General features: G+C 46.1%; 1 protein-coding gene across 3 annotated transcripts in view; it reads right to left on the bottom strand.

Annotated features, from left to right (window-relative positions):
* PLCB1 (phospholipase C beta 1) overlaps positions 1-18,184 on the bottom strand; it is a 632,132-nt gene extending 613,948 nt beyond the window's left edge. Inside the window, exon 1 of one of the 3 annotated variants that reach the window (XM_083175630.1) lies at positions 17,771-18,184. In XM_083175630.1, coding sequence (XP_083031756.1) covers positions 17,771-17,869 — 99 coding nt within the window. In that variant the 5' untranslated portion in view covers positions 17,870-18,184. The remainder of the gene's footprint in view (positions 1-17,770) is intronic. The other 2 variants (XM_083175632.1, XM_083175631.1) reach the window with 2 other exon arrangements.
* Positions 18,185-22,693: the final 4,509 nt, after the last annotated feature.

Below are 22,693 nucleotides of genomic sequence, written 5' to 3'. Positions count from 1 at the left end.
GGGACAGCCCCGGGCTTCAGCCCTGAATGGGAGAAGCCCCTTTATTGGGGTGGTCCCTGCTCCCCCAGGGGCCCTGTCCAGTGCTGATCAGCCAGTGGGTGATATTATGGCCGGGACAGCTTATATGAAAAGTCTCCCGGGGTTGTGGCATCACGTATAATGGGACCACTGGCATGGGATCCAGCAGATATGTCAAAGCTGCATCCCAAGACAGTCCTTTGTACATCGCAAGTGGATATATGATATGCAGCTGAATATATTTAAGCAGTCACACTTTAAATATCTCAGTCATTTCTTGACCTCAGTAATACAAAGGCTGTCATGGCAGTGCCCACAGTAGTGATCAGGAAGTCACAGCCTTGTGTAAGGAACCCTTGGATAGTGCCACGTAATCCAGCCGTTCTTTATTCCACTCTCATTAATAAGGTTTTGGACTTGCTGGCTGAGCGTGTGTTCCCAAACTGATGAGGCTCAGAGAACAATCACTGACCCATCATAGAATTTCAGGTCATCTATACAGGTGAGCAGTTTCTCAAAGTACTGTACGAGCAACAGGAGTGGTCCCCGATTATTATCGGAGTGTGCTATACAATATCACCCAATGGCTTCAACAGTTTGTTAAAATACTATTAAAAATGTGAGAAAATCACTCTTCATGCATCCGATGTTTGTGTATATTCAAAATGAGACGTAGAATCCGTTCACATAAGAAAAATATTTTATAAAGAACAAAACCCAAAGCGTTCAGAGGTATAGCGAAACAGAACAAGGAGATCAGAACATCAAATAATATTCTTTCTAGTACAAATATATACAATCAATTTGAGCCAGGTGGGGGCTGTGCTGATTGGACCAGAGGGAAAATTCCCTTTCTTAATTTTGAAAACAGTAAGGGCTATTTCACACGCTCCGGCTCCTGTCGGGTGGCGAAACCCCGCACGGCCAGGATGCTGTACCGCACTCAGTGGTGGGATCCGGCTGCAACCGGGCGGCCGGGCAGTGGCCGACCCGTGTGAATGGACACATTTGTGTCCATTATTAACTTCTGTGTGCGGTATGGCTTCCTGGCCGTGCAGGGTTTCGCCGCCCGGCAGGAGCCGGAGTGTGTGAAATAGCCCTAAATAGCAATCCACTCCTTGGTATAACCATTTTAAGAACTGGAAATCTAAAGGCTCATTTTGGCGTTCCAGGGACATTAGCTGATGGGGCAAGGGGGGACATTAGCTGCCGGGGCAGTGGGGGGACATTAGCTGCCGGGGCAGTGGGGGAACATTAGCTGCCGGGGCAGTGGGGGGGGACATTAGCTGCCGGGGCAGTGGGGGGGGGGACATAAGCTGCCGGGGCAGTGGGGGGGGACATTAGCTGCCGGGGCAGTGGGGGGGGGGGACATAAGCTGCCGGGGCAGTGGGGGGGGGACATTAGCTGCCGGGGCAGTGGGGGGGGGACATTAGCTGCCGGGGCAGTGGGGGGGGGGGACATTAGCTGCCGGGGCAGTGGGGGGGGACATTAGCTGCCGGGGCAGTGGGGGGGGGGACATTAGCTGCCGGGGCAGTGGGGGGGGACATTAGCTGCCGGGGCAGTGGGGGGGGGACATTAGCTGCCGGGGCAGTGGGGGGGGGGACATTAGCTGCCGGGGCAGTGGGGGGGGGGGACATTAGCTACCAGGCAGTGGGGGGGGGACATTAGCTACCAGGCAGTGGGGGGGGGGCATTAGCTACCGGGCAGTGGGGGGGGGGACATTAGCTGCCGGGGCAGTGGGGGGGGTCATTAGCTGCCGGGGCAGTGGGGGGGAACATTAGCTGCCGGGGCAGTGGGGGGGAACATTAGCTGCCGGGGCAGTGGGGGGGGGACATTAGCTGCCGGGGCAGTGGGGGGGGGGACATTAGCTGCCAGGGCAGTGGGGGGGGGACATTAGCTGCCAGGGCAGTGGGGGGGGGGACAATAGCTGCCGGGGCAGTGGGGGGGGGGGACAATAGCTGCCGGGGCAGTGGGGGGGGGGGGGCAATAGCTTACGGGGCAGTGGGGGGGGGGACAATAGCTGCCGGGGCAATTGGGGGGGGCAATAGCTGCCAGGGCAATGGGGGGGACAATAGCTGCCGGGGCAGTGGGGGGGGGGACAATAGCTGCCGGGGCAATGGGGGGGGGACAATAGCTGCCGGGGCAGTGGGGGGACATTAGCTGCCGGGCCAGTGGGGGGACATTAGCTGCCGGGGCAAGGGGGGACATTAGCTGCAGGGGCAGTGGGGGGACATTAGCTGCCGGAGCAGTGGGGGGGGGGGGACAATAGCTGCCGGGGCAGTGGGGGGGTGACAATAGCTGCCGGGGCAGTGGGGGGGACATTAGCTGCCGGGGCAGTGGGGGGGGGCAATAGCTGCCGGGGCAGTGGCAGGACATTAGCTGCCAGGGCAGTGGGGGGGACATTAGCTGCCGGGGCAGTGGGGGGGGGACATTAGCTGCCGGGGCAGTGGGGGGGGGGACATTAGCTGCCAGGGCAGTGGGGGGGGGACATTAGCTGCCAGGGCAGTGGGGGGGGGGACAATAGCTGCCGGGGGGGGGACAATAGCTGCCGGGGCAGTGGGGGGGGGGGGGGGGGCAATAGCTTACGGGGCAGTGGGGGGGGGGACAATAGCTGCCGGGGCAATTGGGAGGGGCAATAGCTGCCAGGGCAATGGGGGGGACAATAGCTGCCGGGGCAGTGGGGGGGGGGACAATAGCTGCCGGGGCAATGGGGGGGGGGACAATAGCTGCCGGGGCAGTGGGGGGACATTAGCTGCCGGGCCAGTGGGGGGACATTAGCTGCCGGGGCAAGGGGGGACATTAGCTGCAGGGGCAGTGGGGGGACATTAGCTGCCGGAGCAGTGGGGGGGGGGGACAATAGCTGCCGGGGCAGTGGGGGGGTGACAATAGCTGCCGGGGCAGTGGGGGGGACATTAGCTGCCAGGGCAGTGGGGGGGACATTAGCTGCCGGGGCAGTGGGGGGGACATTAGCTGCCGGGGCAGTGGGGGGGGGCAATAGCTGCCGGGGCAGTGGCAGGACATTAGCTGCCAGGGCAGTGGGGGGGACATTAGCTGCCGGGGCAGTGGGTGGGGACAATAGCTGCCGGGGCAGTGGGGGGACAATAGCTGCAGGGGCAGTGGTGGGACATTAGCTGCAGGGGCAGTGGGGGGACATTAGCTGCAGGGGCAGTGGGGGGACATTAGCTGCAGGGGCAGTGGGGGGACATTAGCTGCAGGGGCAGTGGCGGGACATTAGCTGCCGGGGCCGTGGAAAACATTTGGTGTCCAGGCTATTTCTGTTCTAAATCTTCACAAAAAGAATTCATTATTCATAACCGCCCTCTTAGGATACTCCCAGAATAAATGAAGCATAAGCCCCTGCCAGTACCAGTGATAGTGACATTTTGGCAAACATCTACATATACATACAGACAGATCCAAGCTCTGTAGAGAACGGTTTTGGATTTCCAGATTACACTTGCGAGTTGCTTCAGACAAATGTGAGTCCTGTATTTGCTGAAAGGTGTAATTAAAATCAGTTTTCCTGTGAATGAAGCCATGTGTATATGGGTAGGCCTATAATAAAATAACATATGTGGTAGCCTTTAAATACATTATTGCTGTATTATAGGAGGCATTTATGACACGGGGTGATCTCCATCCAGACTGTACAAATTGGAATGTTTGGAGATATGCTAAGATGCATACATTTAATGATTGGAGGAGCACACCAATAAATTACCGGACCATTAAATTGCAATATTCAAATCACCAGATATGAGCCGTAAATAAAAAATGTAATTTTCAGTATCAACTAACATTCCACATCAGCAATCAGTGAGTTATTATTATCTCTTATTTCTAAGGCGCCACAAAGTGTCTGCAGTGCCGTATATAGGGGGAGGGTGTGCGACAGAACACATTTATAAAATAAAAGGACTGAATGTTACACTACGATCAACAATCTGTGCCTAATAGTACCTAAATAATCCTGCAACTACAGACCAGGCATTCATGAGAAGAGTGGGCAGAATAAAAAATACACGGATGCAATTAGCAGAATAAATCAGAGAGCACAGGAACACACAGTACCCAATAGACATCTGTCTATCCCAAATTATCTTGCTGATATAGGGGGGTACTCACTCTCGTTCGCTGTATTCGCTTGGGGAAACAGCATCCCTCGCCTATTCAATGCTGCCGTTTCCAACAACATTGAAAGCAGATTCCGACAAAACAGATCGACTAAAACAAGTCGGATCGGTTTTGTCGGAAACGGCTGCAGATTGTCGGATTTTTCGACAATACACGGACGTTTTTGCCGACACGGCCACTTTCCAAGGGATTGATATGAAATCCCGGCGGTCGGTATCCCGGCGTTCAAAATCCCGACCGCCAAAATCCCGACAAGGGGGGACGTGGACCACCCCCCTAATTTATTCTCCCTCTATGGGTATCGTGGACACCCATGGAGGGAGAAAGTGTCAGGATTTCGGCGGTCGGGATTCTGGCGTCGGGATTTTGAACGCCGGGATTCCGACCGCCGGGATTTGAACTGTATCCCCTTCCAATACACGACAGCCGGAACATTGAATTCCGGCTGTTGAGTTTCAGTCAAGCTGGGCGAAAATGATAATGACTTTGATATAGATTCATACATTTATTATTTATTTATTAATAGTTTCTTATATAGCGCACACATAATCTGCAACTCTTTAAAGAGAATATTTGAACACTCACATCAGTCCCTGCCCTAGTGAAGCTTCCAATCTATATTACAATCTAAATTCCCTACCTACTAATTTCTTGAGAGCCAATTAGCCAACCAGTATATTTTTGGATTGTGGGAGGAAACCGGAGCACCCGGAGGAAACCCACATAAGTACGGGGAGAATATACAAACTCCGCACAGTTAGAGCCATGGTGGGAAGCAAACCCATGACCTCAGTGCTGTGAGGCAGTAATGCTAACCATTACACCATCCATACTGCCCTGACATGTCAACTATTCCTATATTGAAGAGATAATACTGTACCTTCAAGATTTACAGAGATGTCCCTTAAAATGTCCCTAAAGTTCAAAGAACAATTGCACAATAAATTATTTTGTTATCATTATAAAGAAAAAGCAGGGGTGTGTGGTGGGGTGTGTGTTATGACCTGTTGACGGTCATCGTGTCGCCCAGATCACACTGTCAGCTTGTTGACAGTGACCCTTTTAACATTTGTAATTTCTACCAGGAATGACATGTCAACATGATGAACTGTTGACAACCAGTCCCCGGTGGTCTTGTGGCTTCTTGACTCCTCCTACAAGCAGCAGAGGCTCCAGCATTTTTCTCCAGGTCCCAGCAGCCATGAGAAAGCCACTTCTGTAGCCGTCCATTGATGCTGCAGTGTTCCAGTGAGTAATCCCTACCCATAATGCCCAGTGCCTAACCCTAACCTGTTCACATTTCCCATAGCAACGACATTTCAGATGTTGACATTATGAACCTATCAACAGTTTCAGGATGACCCCCTAGTGTGCCAGGCTTCTGAACAACCACATGGTTACCATCGGCCATTCTTCCACATACCATTTTCCATTTCCGTAATCTGTGGTCTTGATACAGTTTAGTGCAGGGGTTGCCAACTCCAGTCCTCGAGAGCTACCAACAGTTCACATTTTCCAGACAACCTAGCTGCTGCCCAGGTGCACTCATTACTCACTGACACATTATAAAAGATCCACAGGTGAAGCTAATTACTTCACTTGTGATTCTGTAAGGATACCTGGAAAAAATGAACTGTTGGTAGCTCTCGAGGACGGGAGTTGGCGGCTACCCCTGGTTTAGTAAACATACAAAAAGTGGGATGTTTCCAAATTTCCGGCGCAGTACTTGAGTACAGGTGAGTCTGAAAGTCCCCAGAAATCTTCACAATTTTCAATTAGTAGTTCTCAAAAGAAGAGAAGAAGAACGGGATCAGTTGTTATACTGATTCATATTATATAAATTGTTAATGAGGCTTATACACAGGATAGACAGATGGGCGTACCCCACTCACGGTAAGTATGGCAGTGTACAGGCACGTAGCGGTTTCTTTCGACCTGGTCCTCTGATCTTCCTTTTTTCTGTGATTTTTCTCCTTTGGATGTAGATGTCTCCACTCGGTAAGTTGTGTAAAATATGAAAATGAAAATTCCGGATTAGTGTATGAGTCAGTAGCGTAGTATAACACCCCGTGTGATCTGGAAAGAAGCTAGGTGGTCGTACCTTACTCACCCAAGGAAAGAGTAAGATACATATATAAAGGTATCTTTATTTGGTGTATCAATTAGATCCAAAATAATAGGTTGTGCGTACCGCACTTACGTGAAGAAAAGCTGGGTATATGCCCGTAGCGTGTTCTTGTATTCACTGTGTATCCACTGTCCTCATTAGAACCCCAAGGGAGTTTTTTCTCAATAGGGATGTGATGAAAATGGATAGAAAATTGGTATCAGTGTCCAAATATATAGTTGAAACAAAATCTATTTAGAATGACACCACATGTGGTTTTGAAGGAGAATAGTGATCGTACCTTACTCACCCAAGAACAGAGTAAGATACACATATAAAGGTATCTTTTGAGGTGAAGATTTGAAAGATCCAAGTTGTGATAAATAAATTGTGCGTACCGCACTTACGTGTTACAAAGCTGGATATGTGCACGTAGCGTGTTCTTGTATCCACTATGTGTCCATAGTTACCATTGGAGCCAGTTTTTTTCTCAGCATCAATTCAAAAGAAATGGTGATAGGACAGTATTAGTGTCTAATATATAGTGTTACTGTAGTAAACAGATAAGTGGAAACCGTAAAGTTTAAATAAGTGAAGGTACTGGATGGCGTACCGTGACTCACACTGTGATGAGTAGGAAAACACCCAAAAAGGTTTCTTTAACAGGAAGAGAAGAATTGCACCACCTTTCGTGAATATGTGGATAAGTGGAATTGTTAAATACCCAGAGTTTATGCAACAGATGAATGATGTGCGTACCAAAACTTACACATTTGTAAGTATAACACCTCCTATCGGGGTTTCTTTATAAAGATGGTAATTTTTCCAAAGAGTTGTTCTTAACCACGAGGGGATGATATTCTTAAAAAGTCTTTATTTATGCAGTAGAAAAAATATATAAAACATCCTCCATCCCAACAATGGAAGGGTGTGTACAAAGTCCCAAAAATTAGCAGCAAGAAGAACAGTCCAAAAAAAGCTTTAACCCAAAAAACTTTTTTAAAAAATTTTAAAAATTAAAAAAATTAAAAAAATACATACAATCAGTCCAAAAGGTATCCGAGATGGTGAAGGAAATGATGGCTGCTCACTCTCCACAGTACTTGTCGACGCGTTTCGGTGTCTGGGAACACCTTTTTCAAGACATGACTGTGGTGAGTGAGAGTCCATCTATTTATACCAAGAGCAGCCTATCACATCAAACAGGAAGTGAGGTTCACATTAGACTTCCTGTTTGTATAAATTCTTAAAAAACACAACAAATGGTAACTTTATATAAAATAATCCATTACATAAACATACATGAATGTATAAACACAGTGCGTTGTACAATATTCATCTTATAGCACATATTCATTTCATTCATAAGAACGGTTGCCATGACAACGCGTATCACGTTTCCGGGATATGCCGTGGAGGCATGAATGAGAAAATCTTTCATCCAGATGAAATGCTCTAAATAATGTCCGTTGGATGACAATGCATCCAGTGTTGATAATAGGAGCATAAACCCCATAATACGTGGTGAACCGCTGAACAGGCAGTATGACTTCCTGGTTTGACGGTGTATGAACCGCAAACTACGGAAGCCGCAATGGGGAAAAAAACTGAAAAAGGCAAAAGAGCTGAGAAAAAGAATACATCGCGTCAGCGACCCGCGGGCTTCCGGTTGCTGGACCGCATACTATGGAAGTCCAGCCTGGTCAGACGCCGTCATATCCGGGAGTTGGACCGCATATTTGCGGAAGTGTAATGACGCCGGACTCTTCGTGATGTTGTCATGGCAACACGTTTTTCTGCAACATATAACAGAAAGAAAGAGCTTTATATACATGAATTTGCAGTTAAGGAATCAGCAATAAGATATAGGTGGAATGATCGTATTAGCAGATCGCGAGCTGAAGTGGTATTTAAAGAAACCACTTCAGCTCGAAATCGCTATTTAAACCTCCGGGTAATAAGGTTCTACAGTTGTAAATTAAATTCATCTCTGATTTTGCTAAGGAGGAGGTATTATCATTAGAACGAATATTTTTGTTAACCACCTTCAATCCACAAAAAGACACAATCTCGGTCGGGGAACAGTTATGTACATTCTTAAAGTGTGCCGATAGTGCATGGCATTCCAGGCCTTTTTTGATGTTTCTAATGTGTTCCCCTAGCCTTATTTTTAAGGCCCTAGTAGTCCGACCGATATAATGTTTGTCACAACTGCATTTAATGGTATATACAACATTCTTTACATTGCATGTTATAAAATCTTTTATATCCATTTTGTAGCCATTTATCTCGTATTTAGTTATTATTTAGTTTAGTTAAGAGCAATTATGTCAACAAACCACCTATGACAAGGATCACTTCAAAGGGCTTCTACCGGTGTGGTAGCTGCATTGGGTGCAAGAATATTAAAAGTGACGGGAATAATAAAATAACTAAATACGAGATAAATGGCTACAAAATGGATATAAAAGATTTTATAACATGCAATGTAAAGAATGTTGTATATACCATTAAATGCAGTTGTGACAAACATTATATCGGTCGGACTACTAGGGCCTTAAAAATAAGGCTAGGGGAACACATTAGAAACATCAAAAAAGGCCTGGAATGCCATGCACTATCGGCACACTTTAAGAATGTACATAACTGTTCCCCGACCGAGATTGTGTCTTTTTGTGGATTGAAGGTGGTTAACAAAAATATTCGTTCTAATGATAATACCTCCTCCTTAGCAAAATCAGAGATGAATTTAATTTACAACTGTAGAACCTTATTACCCGGAGGTTTAAATAGCGATTTCGAGCTGAAGTGGTTTCTTTAAATACCACTTCAGCTCGCGATCTGCTAATACGGTCATTCCACCTATATCTTATTGCTGATTCCTTAACTGCAAATTCATGTATATAAAGCTCTTTCTTTCTGTTATATGTTGCAGAAAAACGTGTTGCCATGACAACATCACGAAGAGTCCGGCGTCATTACACTTCCGCAAATATGCGGTCCAACTCCCGGATATGACGGCGTCTGACCAGGCTGGACTTCCATAGTATGCGGTCCAGCAACCGGAAGCCCGCGGGTCGCTGACGCGATGTATTCTTTTTCTCAGCTCTTTTGCCTTTTTCAGTTTTTTTCCCCATTGCGGCTTCCGTAGTTTGCGGTTCATACACCGTCAAACCAGGAAGTCATACTGCCTGTTCAGCGGTTCACCACGTATTATGGGGTTTATGCTCCTATTATCAACACTGGATGCATTGTCATCCAACGGACATTATTTAGAGCATTTCATCTGGATGAAAGATTTTCTCATTCATGCCTCCACGGCATATCCCGGAAACGTGATACGCGTTGTCATGGCAACCGTTCTTATGAATGAAATGAATATGTGCTATAAGATGAATATTGTACAACGCACTGTGTTTATACATTCATGTATGTTTATGTAATGGATTATTTTATATAAAGTTACCATTTGTTGTGTTTTTTAAGAATTTATACAAACAGGAAGTCTAATGTGAACCTCACTTCCTGTTTGATGTGATAGGCTGCTCTTGGTATAAATAGATGGACTCTCACTCACCACAGTCATGTCTTGAAAAAGGTGTTCCCAGACACCGAAACGCGTCGACAAGTACTGTGGAGAGTGAGCAGCCATCATTTCCTTCACCATCTCGGATACCTTTTGGACTGATTGTATGTATTTTTTTAATTTTTTTAATTTTTAAAATTTTTTAAAAAAGTTTTTTGGGTTAAAGCTTTTTTTGGACTGTTCTTCTTGCTGCTAATTTTTGGGACTTTGTACACACCCTTCCATTGTTGGGATGGAGGATGTTTTATATATTTTTTCTACTGCATAAATAAAGACTTTTTAAGAATATCATCCCCTCGTGGTTAAGAACAACTCTTTGGAAAAATTACCATCTTTATAAAGAAACCCCGATAGGAGGTGTTATACTTACAAATGTGTAAGTTTTGGTACGCACATCATTCATCTGTTGCATAAACTCTGGGTATTTAACAATTCCACTTATCCACATATTCACGAAAGGTGGTGCAATTCTTCTCTTCCTGTTAAAGAAACCTTTTTGGGTGTTTTCCTACTCATCACAGTGTGAGTCACGGTACGCCATCCAGTACCTTCACTTATTTAAACTTTACGGTTTCCACTTATCTGTTTACTACAGTAACACTATATATTAGACACTAATACTGTCCTATCACCATTTCTTTTGAATTGATGCTGAGAAAAAAACTGGCTCCAATGGTAACTATGGACACATAGTGGATACAAGAACACGCTACGTGCACATATCCAGCTTTGTAACACGTAAGTGCGGTACGCACAATTTATTTATCACAACTTGGATCTTTCAAATCTTCACCTCAAAAGATACCTTTATATGTGTATCTTACTCTGTTCTTGGGTGAGTAAGGTACGATCACTATTCTCCTTCAAAACCACATGTGGTGTCATTCTAAATAGATTTTGTTTCAACTATATATTTGGACACTGATACCAATTTTCTATCCATTTTCATCACATCCCTATTGAGAAAAAACTCCCTTGGGGTTCTAATGAGGACAGTGGATACACAGTGAATACAAGAACACGCTACGGGCATATACCCAGCTTTTCTTCACGTAAGTGCGGTACGCACAACCTATTATTTTGGATCTAATTGATACACCAAATAAAGATACCTTTATATATGTATCTTACTCTTTCCTTGGGTGAGTAAGGTACGACCACCTAGCTTCTTTCCAGATCACACGGGGTGTTATACTACGCTACTGACTCATACACTAATCCGGAATTTTCATTTTCATATTTTACACAACTTACCGAGTGGAGACATCTACATCCAAAGGAGAAAAATCACAGAAAAAAGGAAGATCAGAGGACCAGGTCGAAAGAAACCGCTACGTGCCTGTACACTGCCATACTTACCGTGAGTGGGGTACGCCCATCTGTCTATCCTGTGTATAAGCCTCATTAACAATTTATATAATATGAATCAGTATAACAACTGATCCCGTTCTTCTTCTCTTCTTTTGAGAACTACTAATTGAAAATTGTGAAGATTTCTGGGGACTTTCAGACTCACCTGTACTCAAGTACTGCGCCGGAAATTTGGAAACATCCCACTTTTTGTATGTTTGGTATCTTTTGTGGTTATAGGGTGATAACCAGGGATTAGTACAGACACTCAGGCTGCAGGGCGCCACTTCAGGTCATATCTTAAAAATCTTGTTGCAATTGTATTTTTTTCACCCCTGGTTTAGTGTTTATTCAGTTGACTGCTTTAGATACAAATAGGAACATTAAATACGGTGAAAGTAACATGACGCTAGGTCGACATACACTAGATCGACATATAAAATATGTTGACATGGCCATAAGGTCCACACAAGCATTAAGTTGAAGGTCAATAGTTAAAAGATCAACATGAGTTTTTCACGTTTTTTTGAGCCGACATGTGGCGACAGGTGGTATTTCATACCCTACCATCTACTAGGGCATGGAGGGAGAATATAATGCCCAAAGCATGGCGAGTGCAGCAAGCCATACACGGGGACATGATACATACAGTGTCCATGACGACTTACGTCGAAATTCGGGGAAAAAATGCGAAAAACTCATGTCAACCATTCGACTGTTGACTTAATGCTTTTGTCGACCTTCCGACTCTGTTAGACCTTAGTCATTCATTTTCCAATAGTGGTTTTATTTCCTTTTACAAGTAATGTACAGTGAGAGTGGGAAAGCGCTAAAGCTTGTGGGTGCGCAAAGTACAAAGCAGGATATCTAGGATCTGCTCAATGTCCGCCCCGCCCACTTGTCATGTGATTTGGATATGAACGTATACTTATAAGTCCGTACTGTATGGTTACAACATAACAACAACATTCAACGGAACCCTATAAAACACATTCTTTAGCATTCTGTGTTTGACTTTGCTATTTCATTGCACAGGTCTGCACAAAATTCTAGGAACAAACATGGAATTCTTGACATGGAATTCTTGACATGGAATATTGAGGAGTATAAAACAATGGAAGATCACACTATTCACAACCACAAGGACATCACAAAAGTATCACTGTTCAACGGTCGTATAATAAGCACCTACAGCAAGTTAAACCTCCAAACATGTACATATGCCAACAGGCAACCACATCTGTGCGCAACTAACATATAACCTCAAACCAATGCGATCCGCACTAAAGGCAAACAAATAGTGAAAATGAAGAACATATTGTGCTATTTTAGGCAGGGGCGAGGAAGCAACGCCAGCAGAAGCGGATTTTAAGAAGAAAACACATACTATAGGATCTTCAGGCAAGCAAGCCGATGGGTGACCAAGGTCATCTGTGGCTAATGTGGGCACCAAGGACCCGTGAGCTGTGTTCTCCAGATCTCCTGGCTGTTGCAGTTGTGTATTTGGAACTGTTACATTTTAAATGCATTTATTCCACACAGTAATTACACATTTTAAAGATCCACAGGTGGCCTGGAAAAAAAGAACTATTAGGGGTCACTGACACGGGTCTAGGGCCCTTATTCAGATCTGATCGCAGTACATATTAGTTCTCAAAATGGGCAAAACCATGTGCACTGCAGGTGGGGCAGAGAGTTAAATTTGGGTGGGGTGTGTTGAAACTGAAATCTAAATTGGGTACTTGTGTATTATCGCGGCGCCCATCGCATCGCATCGCACTAATTAAGGTATGCGATGGGACCAATTTGAGGCTTTTCCCGGGCAGAGTGTACCATTTTAATATCGCGTCGCATCGCATGCCATTATAATGGCATGCGATGTGATGCGACGGGATTTCAATGTTAAATGCCCACCCAGACCCGATTTTTAATTGTATCCCCACCCTGATGGGTAATGAGTATGTTAAATGCCCCCCCATTATTAATGCCACCCCACTATCAACGCCAACCCGAAGCGTGGCGAGCGCAGCGAGCCCGCGAGGGGCGGCGGTACACGTCCTACGACCTTTTCATACTCCCACGATTCACTTCGGCGTGAAGTTGATTTTATATAGTGTGGCAAGCGCAGCGAGCCCCGCGCATAACTTCACAAGTATTACGCGTCCGCTCGCCATGCTTCGGGCTCGGTGGCTCGCTGCGCTCGCCACACTATATAAAATCAACTCCACGCCGACGTGGATAGTGGGGGTATGAAAAGGTCGTAGGATGCGAACCGCTGCGCTCGCCACACTTCGGGTTGGCGTTGATAGTGGGGTGGCGTTAACAATGGGGGGCTTTTAACATAGTCATTACCCATCAGGGTGGGTGTACAATCTAAAATCGGGTCTGGGGGGCATTTAACATAGGAATTAGGCATCTGGATGCATGTACGACTTAAAATCGGTCGCATCGCATGCAATGCAACGCGATTTTTGGTTGTACAATGTTGGAAATTGGGGGCGCCATGATAATACACAAGTACCCTAAATTGCAGTGTAAAATAATGTAAAATAATGCAGCCAGCATTTACCCTGCACAGAAACAAAATAACTCACACAAATCTAACTCTCTCTATACAGTTCATGTTCCATCTGCCCCACCTGCTGTGCACATGGTTATGCCCATTTTCAGAACAAATTTGTACTACGATCAAATCTGAATAAGGGCCTATGTGTTCTAATCCACATATAAACACTTCTGACCTTGGGGGTTATTCGGAAGTGATCGCTGTTGTGCTAATTCACAAGGGGATCGATTAGCGCAATGCCAAACAGTGACAAAAACAGAGATTAATCTATTTGCAATACCCCCCCCCCACACAGTTTGACTTACAGGAAGTCGCCATTTGTGGTTGGTAGCCGACTGTTTTCTGGGTGCGAAAAGATGCAGGCATTTTCAGGGAGGGGCTGTGACATCAGCGCCAGTCTCCATCAGCCTGTCTCTGTCGAACAGTTGTGGAAGGATCAGAGAAATGCACTGTTGCACAGATTGGGAAAATCATCCAATGGTGAGTGAATATGCAGATCAGCATTCCAATCAGCATTCAGAGACTTGCATGGGGCTTATTATCACTCTGTCTGGGCGGTGACTATCTGATCGCAGTCCTCTCTAATTCGCACAGCAGCGATCAGATCTGAACCAGGCCCCTTGTGTGGAGCAAGTAGAGGAGGAAAGGGCAACAGGCAGAGGAAGGGTACATCAAAGTCAGTGCTGCCCATGGTGCTGATTAAGATGCTTCTCTGTGATAGGCTGGGACTGAGGGATTACCCTGTGACATCATAGCTTGTCATGCAGGCAGCATCACATTATAGGGTGTGCTCTAGAGAGGATGATTGTAAGCTAATGTGTGAGGTGGTGCATCAACGTTATATAACCTAAGGGGCCTAGTTTGGACACACTGAAAAAATATTAAGTATTTAGGCCTTATTCAGATCTGATCGCAGTACAAATTTGTTCTCAAAATGGGCAACACCATGTGCACTGCAGGTGGGGCAGATGTAACATGTGCAGAGAGAGTTAGATTTGGGTGAGTTATTTTGTTTCTGTGCAGGGAAAATACTGGCTGCATTATTTTTACACTGATTTCAGTTTCAACACACCCCAACCAAATGTAAATCTCTCTGCACATGCTACATCTGCCCCACCTGCAGTGCCCATGGTGTTGCCCATTTTGAGAACAAATTTGTACTGCGATCAGATCTGAATAATATAATAATATACGTGTTGATAATAATAGGCTAACAGTAGGAGACAAAATAAATCACTTTCTTATTAAACACTTATTAGTCCTGGGTCTTCCTGAGATTATACCAGGACTAATTAGAGTTTAATAAAATACTGATTGATTTCATTTCCTACTGTTAGCCTATTACTATCAACACGTATATTATCACAATCAGGGTTATAGTCACAACATACTGTACACTACATACGATCAACATATAGAAGGGGACCGCTTAGTCCACAAATATATACTCAGCTATTTATTGTCAGGCTCGGACCACTCACTTCCTACTAAGCAGTATGTATATACTGTATATAGATTGTTGTGTGTGTGTGTGTGTGTGTATGTGCGAGGATAAATGGAGAGTAGCTGGTTACAACTATGCATATAGTCCTCAATTAGTATACACAGCTACACAGAATGCGCACACTATAACACACACTGTAACACACACTGTCACGGACTCCTGCTATGGGAACTAGTGTAATGCCGGAACATATACAATGGACTTTCAGCATTGCTAATGAAAGGCTTCTCAGGTGCTGTATACGGTTTCGCATTTGGAGTATATCTCAGAAATATTTTAAAAAGCCGCCAGTCGCACTTATCATCTCGGCTTTTACAGCACTTTGGTCACATGAAAAGATAAGAGGTGGAAATATTTAACTGTTTCTAACGAGCTATTGACTTTACCACCAAGAGATACGACTTTGTAGAAAAATAACGCTTCAATAAGGAATTATTAGAATTTCAGGCGTCATGTATATACAGTATCAGTTGCTTTGCAACCTATGGATCATATCCAAACACTAATAATCATGGCATTCCGATGGGTCACCCGGAACCCCTATAATACGGCATATGGTCGACCACTCTTGGTCAAACGCATCTAGTTAGACACCTTAACATAGTTCACAGCATCTAGATCAGAGGTGGCCAATAAGCGGTTGTTGATGGACTACACATCCCAGCATGCTTTGCTTTAGTTTTGCAATTTGGCCATGCTGAATCTGATGCAAGCCATGCTGGGATGTGTAGTTCATCAACAGCTGGAGGGCCACTTATGCCCCACCCCTGATCTAGATAGACAGTAAGGAAAGATAGACACGGGATATGATCGACAGTTAACAGGTTAACACGAGTGTTTCACATTTTTTGGGTGTTTATGTCGACATATGTCAACATGGACAGCGTCTAAGTGTAAAGTGTACTGTTCTATGCTCGGCACACTATAATCTACCACTACCTGGACGGTAAAGTACTAACCAAGTCTGTCTTCTAAAGCAAAAAAAAAAAAAAATTATTGAAAAATAACAGAAACATAGAATTTGATGGCAGATAAGAACCACTCGGCCAATCTAGTCTGACCCTAATAATTTCCCATCATAGTTATTTGAGGTTTTTGTTTATTGACTTATAATGGAACGTGAGTGAATATCGGAGCTATACTCGGAGCACGACTCCAGCCGAATGTAATGCCCGGTACACACCAGGACGATGGTGCTCGTGAGTGTGTCGTCGCAGGAACGTACAACCCGCTCACGAGCTGACGGCACCGCCGACCCGCCGCGAAAATGCCCCTAATGTGATCGCGATCCGATCGCAACCCCCACCCACTACAATGTTCGTTTCTGAGATCTTAGGATCTCAGAAATGACCGACCTACTCGCATTGGATTGGGATCGCATCAAAAGGGCAGCGAAATGGCCCAAAACACGGCCGATTTACATACAATCGGTCGAGATTGTATCTAAATTGGCTCGTTTTGGGCCATATCGTCCTGGTGTGTACCCCACATAACTGTAAGTGGACCTCGATGGTCAGTTGCAATAACAGGGCTATTTCCATGTCCTTCATTGGGTAGAGAGAAGTGGCTGAGCTACACAGAAAGTGCAGGATTATATATAGAAATTAGGCGCGCTGTTCCAGAACAGCTAACACACTGTATACACAGCCACCTGTTCGCTGTATCAAGCAATGGCCAAGTGCAATCCAGTGACTGTGCCTTTGCCTAGCTCGTCTGTAATCCATTGTAACGACAGTACCTGTTCATTAAACACTTGGGGATACAGTACGAGGTGACAGCTGTCACTCAATGGATGTGTCTCCGGTACACCTCAAATACCGACTCACCATGAAGCCACCTGTCTCCTGCATCCTACAGCCCCACTGCCAGTACAGTCTGTAGGAAACAGCGATTTACTGCACCCCCATCCACTTGTCACTGCTTCCATGTGACAAGATGCCTTATTCAGTGTGGGCTGCGGAGACCTTACGCTCTCTGGAGAAATATTTATATCCTGATTTTTGAGTCATCTTGTTGGAAAAAAAAACCCATACCAAGGGATTGTCATTGGAGTTAATCACTTCTACAGTCTGTTAACCCTTTTTATGCAGCGATGGGGACCCTGGCATAGGGAATGTCCATTGTGCAGCATAAAATCAGATTGATGGACCTGACTTTTTCTTCCCTAGCCACTTGAGCACATCGCATGTCCACCAGCTGTTACTGACAGCAGCCCATTCATTTCCTCCAGACCAGCCCTTTAAAGCCCAGAGTGACCCTTATGTCCCCAGCACTGGGTGCAGATTAGCCCCAGTGCACATGGTGCTGTGCCCACACTGATTGCTTAGAACCCCAGGCACATGGTACCTCACCCCCACTGACTGCACATGGTGCCATGCCCTATACCTGGCCACAGGTGAGTTTAAAGGGCTAGATGCAGCACATGGGTGACTGACTCCCATCCAGGCAACACAAGTGACACATACATATATGTACATGAGAATATATATATATTTATATACTCACATCATCCCATTTGATGCACTTGGATCCTTTCTTCAAGGTGTCAGAGACGCAGACACGTTTGAGCTGCAGCGCGTGAACCCCTGGCTGTGCCCCTGCCATGTCCACACATTTATACCTCCACAGTGGGGGAGATGCAAGGAAATAAAGCCGGCTCGTGGACGCGATCCCAGTCCGGTGGAGGAGAGTGGCCGGGTGGAAATGCGAGCTGTGGGATGCACAGCTGATCTATAGGGAAGACAGACTGAGCCGGCAGCAGCAGCAGCAGCAGCAGAAGCACAGTGCTCCCAGTTCTGCCTACTCCTCCAGCTGCCTCCTCCTCCTACTCCTCCAGCAGCAGCAGCAGCATTCAGCACTTCGCCCCCTTTGCCATGCACAGAGCAGCAGAGCCAGCAGCGCACACATTGCATATGCAGCACCCTGCGCCCTGCCCTGCAATCACAGCCAGCCAACTTCACCAGCACCACCAACAGGATGGCATGGCTTACGGGACAGCGCCACCTACCGGGTCATGAGACACACTGCACCGGCTCGCTGGACTTCCCAGTGCACTGATATTGTGTAGTGCTTTTGTGTTGCACCAGTCCCTACAGTCGGCACCAGGTTAAGGCAACTTGTAGACTCTACAATCAGGTGCAAATATATTACATCATCATGTAAACAATTAAGTCTAATCACAACTCAATGTAATACAAATGCAAAAGAGTTGTACAAACACTGCAGGAGAAACTGGGAGAAATGATATGGCTTTTTTAGACAAGCTTATTAAATTGCATTAACATCCACATAACTTCTACCCAGCTGGTTGCCCTTATACAGGCCGTACATAACTACACTCTGGGGGTGATACAGATCAGATCGTTTCGGGCCGATTTCGGTCGCCCCGCATGTTCAAACTCCCTGTGCGAAACCCTCCAGCGATTTTCACTCTCACCAAGGCGTTTGGGTACTTGTGTATTATCTGGGTGCCCGATATATCGCATCACATGCCACTAATTAAGGCATGCGATGCGATGGGACCCGATTTCCGGCTTTCCCGGGCAGAGTATACAATTTTAATATTGCGTCGCATCACATGCCATTATAATGGCATGCGATGCGATGCGATTATACCCAATATTACATTGTACAGGCACCCTGATGCCTGATTCCAATGTTAAGTGCACCCCCAGACCCGATTTTTAATTGTACACCCATCCTGATGGGTGATTACTATGTGAAATGCCCCCCGCCCCCATTGTTAACGCCACCCCAGTATCAACGCCAACCCAAAGCGTGGCGAGCGCAGCAGTACGCGTCCTCCCACCTTTTCATACCCCCAATATCCACGTCGGCGTGGAGTTGATCTTATATAGTGTGGCGAGCGCAGCGAGCCACTGCACCCGAAGATGGGCGAGCACACGCAGAATATATGTGAAGTAATCCGCGTCCCCTAGCGGGGCTCGCCACGCTTCGGGCTCGCCACGCTATACAAAATCAACTCCGCGCCGACGTGGATAGTGGGGTATGAAAAGGTCGGAGGATGCGTACCGCCACCCCTCGCTGCGCTCGCCACGCTTCAGGTTGGCGTTGATAGTGGGGTGGCGTTAACAATGGGGGGGCATTTAACATAGTAATTACCCGTCTGGGTGGATGTACAATAAAAAATCGGGTCTGGGGGGCATTTAACATACTAATCAGGCATCTGGGTGCCTGTACAATTAAAAATCGGGCCAATCGCGTTGCATCGCATTGCATGCGATATGATTGCACGTGATGTGATGCGAAGCGATTTTTTGCCCTGCGATTAAAAAAATCGGGCACCCAGATAATACACAAGTACCGGCGTTTGTTCAGTGAGGGGAAAGAGGGGGGCAGGCAGAGGTCAGGAACCAGGGGATGTCAGCGCCCGCTCCGAATTCGGATGACAGCGTGGAAATGAATAATCAGACCAGGCTGACCCTTCATTACGAACGGCAGAAAAATAATTTGATGATGAGCGATCATCGAATGATTTTCCGCCAGTGCGACCGCATGCTAGGGAATGAGTAAGCCTACACACCCACTCGCATGCAAATGTGGGAATCCGCTCGGCAGGGGTGCTGACGTTCATCAGGATGGCAGGACGGCGATTACCTGTTTGCTAGGCAGGGAATATATGCTGCGTAGCAAACAGGTCTGAATCAGGCCCTTTGTGCCTCCACCGTGCAGCCTTTGCAAAACCTTCCTATTGCCTTCTGTCTTCTGATCTCTTGTGTTGTCCGTTGCGGCGGTGGCTCATCTCTCGGCGTTCCTCACTGATAACATCGGGCGTGATGACATTACACATGACATTCAGTGCGACCACTGGAGGAAGACAGGGGGAGGAGGGATACCGGCCACTCTGGGGTCCCTACAGTATGTTTGTGGGGCCCCCAAGCAGTAACCCACCAAGCCCAGTGTGAAAGATGGTCCTGTATATGGGCCTATATATTTACATTATTTTGACAGAAGGGGGTGTTTTCACGCCCTTTTCTCATTGTTTTAGTGGTGTGGATTATTATATAGACCAGGGACCGGCAACTGACGGACCGCGGTCCATCTCCGGACCACAAAGGGTAGAAAAGCGGACCATCTAATCTCCTTAAACTGCATGCACTTTAGGAGGTGATAGTGGGGGCCTTGAAAAAGGTCCAGAGGTGGACCGAAACGTTGGCCCATGGCCCACTGTCATGCACATTGCACTTTATGATAAAATTGATGGAAATGAATTAAAAAGTATTTGATATCCAAACCAGAAGCCCGGTGAGTGTCCTCATATTTTTTCTGCAAGCTATATTGGTCTACTGGAGTAATCTGGGACACCTGAGCTGGCACCCCGGCAGTTGCAGTGTTATTGGAGGAGAGTGTGATCCACACATTTGGAATATATATGTATATATATATATATATATATATATATATATATATATATATATGAAGGAAAATCCTGGCACTCAATCCAATACTGGCAAAGACTTGGGTGTCCCTCTGTCCTTGCACGGCGGCAGGAAATGTAGACAATATACAATAGAGGTCACTCACAAGATTTTCATGCTGCACGGCGGCAGACTGGCAATAATTATCACAACTGACGCAAGTAGTAGTGAGTCAACGTTTCGGGCTGGTCGCCCTTTATCAAGACATGTCTTGATAAAGGGCGACCAGCCCGAAACGTTGACTCACTACTACTTGCGTCAGTTGTGATAATTATTGCCAGTCTGCCGCCGTGCAGCATGAAAATCTTGTGAGTGACCTCTATTGTATATTGTCTATATATATATATATATATATATATATATATATATATATAGCATACGAGTGGGTGAGGCCGGCACTCCCTGGTTCCAGTGGATACTTGCCCCGGTGCCCTCCAAGGTATGGGATACTGAAATACAAACGTAGGCTGGTAAGGCGGCACTCAAGGGTCCTGGTATGAAAGAATGAGACTCCAAACTGTGGGTTCCTTATCGACGTTTCAGTCGGCTAAGACTTTTATCAAGAACAGGATAGCATATAGTGATATGGGTGAACATACACGTGTTATATACAGAAAGATAATGATGAAATGGTGTGCACCTGCGTCTTGTGGCCACTCCCCCTGCCGGGCGCCGGCTGATGACTCAGACCCTCACCTTCCCTTCACTCACCTGGGATCACCTGAGGTCTGTTTGCCTTGCAGCGTGGTGTACAATCTCGTGGCTCCGTCCCTGTCTATGGATTGTCGGCGTCCGGCTCAGATGACGTCATGACGCCGGCACCATGACGGTCGGTTGCCCTGTAGACAAACCCACAGTTTGGAGTCTTATTCTTTCATACCAGGACCCTTGAGTGCCGCCTTACCAGCCTGCGTTTATATATATATATATATATATATATATATATATATATATACTTTCTGGGGGAGGACCGGCACTCATCCATGTCCATGTCTGAGAAGCACATCCTTAATCATCAGTATCTGGAAACACCCTCCTGAAAATCCTGTGCTTTTGCCCCTAACATCTGTAACTGTTGCTTGTGTAGCATTACCGCACCTGCCGCTGCTGCCGTTGTCACAGGATAGAAGAGTCCTAGGAGCCAGTCACATGTGACTCCTGGGAGTCACAGGTTCTGTCTGTAGGATCTGGGGGTCACAGGTGCGGTCTGTAGTTTCTGGCGGTCACAGGTGCTGTCTGTAGTATCTGGGAGCTACTGATAATTTCTGTAGTATATGGGGGGGGGGGGTAACCAATTTTATCTGTCGTATCTGGGGGTCACCAATGCCATGTATGTGTAGCTGGGGGGGGCACTACCATCTGTGTCGCTTTCAGGCACCTGGTATGAACTTACACCCCTGGCTCCCACCCTATGGAATGCCCTTCCACGCACAATAAGATTCTCCACTAGCCTCAAAACTTTCTAGCGTTCCCTAAAAACTCACCTCTTCAGGCAAGCCTATCATATTTAAGTACCACACGCATAACCCTCTGAGGCAATTATGTATTATTTAACTTCCCTTCTGGACTTGTAACTTGGTGGGACTGCTATGCTATTACTGGTGGCTGTCCTTGTGTTTCCCTCCTATATCCCATAGATTGTAAGCTTGCAGCAGGGCCCTCCTACCTCCAAGTCTGTCTGTTGTTACCCAGTTTGTTCTATCACTGTCTACAATTGTAAAGCGCAACGGAATCTGCTGCGCAAAATAAGACACTGTAACGGAATCTGCCGCGCAATATAAGACACTGTAACGGAATCTGCTGCGCTATGTAAGAAACTGTAAATAAATAAACAAATAATCAAGAACTTCTGCAAACTGTCTGGACCAAAATATGCATCACTTATCTTTGTGCATCAAATACCTATTTCCTATTAGATTGTACAGTAATTTTGAGAGCAAGACCCTCTGACCATGCTGTGGGGTATACACCTTGTTTGTTTTATTACAGC

The sequence above is a fragment of the Crinia signifera genome, chromosome 3 (genome assembly GCF_055691185.1).
Source record: "Crinia signifera chromosome 3, ASM5569118v1, whole genome shotgun sequence".
NCBI lineage: Eukaryota > Metazoa > Chordata > Amphibia > Anura > Myobatrachidae > Crinia > Crinia signifera.
This window is presented reverse-complemented; position numbering and strand designations above follow the sequence as displayed.